This window comes from Etheostoma spectabile, unplaced genomic scaffold (assembly GCF_008692095.1).
Source record: "Etheostoma spectabile isolate EspeVRDwgs_2016 unplaced genomic scaffold, UIUC_Espe_1.0 scaffold325, whole genome shotgun sequence".
NCBI lineage: Eukaryota > Metazoa > Chordata > Actinopteri > Perciformes > Percidae > Etheostoma > Etheostoma spectabile.
Window position 1 is genome coordinate 732,971 of NW_022605585.1, and position 1,444 is coordinate 734,414.

The following is a 1,444-nucleotide window of genomic DNA, read 5'->3' on the forward strand; positions in this document are numbered from 1 at the left end:
TAATAAACCAGGGTTCACTGTATACACACGGCAGACACTTGCTACTTTGGACACAAGCGCTGTGAAGCCTTCAGTAAACTCACATCCATCTCTTTCAGGAGGAAGTTGCGAGGTACGACAAAATCTGCGAGGATGCTTACGCTCGCTCCAAAGATGAGAAGATCCTTCACATCAAGCACTGGCTGGACTCACCATGGCCCGGTAACCAGTCTTGTATTTTTTTTCCCGTTTAATGAATCTTATGTTAAAGCTTCAGTGGACTGGTCTGTGATGTCTTTGAATGTCTGTCTGTAGATTTTTTCACAAAGGAGGGACAGCCCAAAAGTATGAACTGCCCTTCCACCGGCATCAGTGAAGAAGAGCTCACCCATATTGGACACATCGCCGCCTCCGTCCCAGAGGAAGACTTCACGATACACGGAGGTACTGTCCGCTCTCCTCCTCCTGTTTCAACCAGGGGCCAATGCACAGCCTCTATAAGTAAAGCCAAAACATAAAGTTATACGCGTCAAATACACATTTTTTCCCCAAAGATGGTCATTGTCATTTCACGCAGTTCCGATCTTGCTGATGTTTGTTCAAGTGTTCATTTTTCTGATAAATTTGGTTTTAATTAGTTACTCAATGCTATAGAACTGGGATTGACTCTGACTGCATAGGCGGGACTTTGATACCGCAGGTCCATCATCCGATCACTGCTGTGTAGACTCTGGCTCTGAAATTACAAGCAAAATATATTTTGGCTTCACTTTTGTACAGCGGGGAGGAAATGGACACGTGTCGTCCATCTTTATATCATCTTTAGATACAGTCTATGATTTCAACCCTCTTAGAGTGCTGCCAGTCTCTTTTGAAATCTGTGTTTTGATTCTGTGTGTTCATGTTTCAGGTTTGAGTCGGATCCTAAAGGGCCGTGCAAATATGGTGAATCAGCGATTGTGCGACTGGGCTCTCGGCGAATATATGGCCTTCGGCTCTCTGCTCAAAGAAGGGATCCACGTACGCCTTAGTGGACAGGATGTGGAGAGGGGCACGTTCAGGTAATGCATACACAAAAAGGGAAGTCACTGGTTCTATTTCTCTCTCTGGTGTTTGGAGACAGAAAAAGTAGCAGCTGAATGGAGGAACACCTTCCATAAAGATGTAGACGTATATTAAGTAAATTGGGAGATTGGTTGGGGAAAAAGGTCACCGGATTTTCCACTGTTCTGTCTCTTGGGAGATTGCACTATTTGCCGCAGGGAACCAACGAAGGACAGCATGCGCTAAAAACCGCAGGCCTCGTCACGGCAGCAAGGCTGATACTGAGGAATTAGAAGAGCTCAGACACGCCAGGGCTCACTGACTGGACTCAGCTGATGACGGAGATGGCCTCCTACGAATATTTGATTGCCAGGAGTGATAATATCAAAGGGAGGTTCCATTTAGTGTGGGACTATTTCTG

The 1,444-nt window shown here is 45.8% G+C and overlaps 1 protein-coding gene across 1 annotated transcript in view; it reads left to right on the forward strand.

The window, feature by feature from the left end:
* Positions 1-1,444, forward strand: part of ogdhb (oxoglutarate dehydrogenase b) — a 38,229-nt gene that overhangs the window by 29,141 nt on the left and 7,644 nt on the right. Inside the window, exons 12-14 of the mRNA XM_032511138.1 lie at positions 99-201; positions 295-423; positions 890-1,040. Coding sequence (XP_032367029.1) covers positions 99-201; positions 295-423; positions 890-1,040 — 383 coding nt within the window. The remainder of the gene's footprint in view (positions 1-98; positions 202-294; positions 424-889; positions 1,041-1,444) is intronic.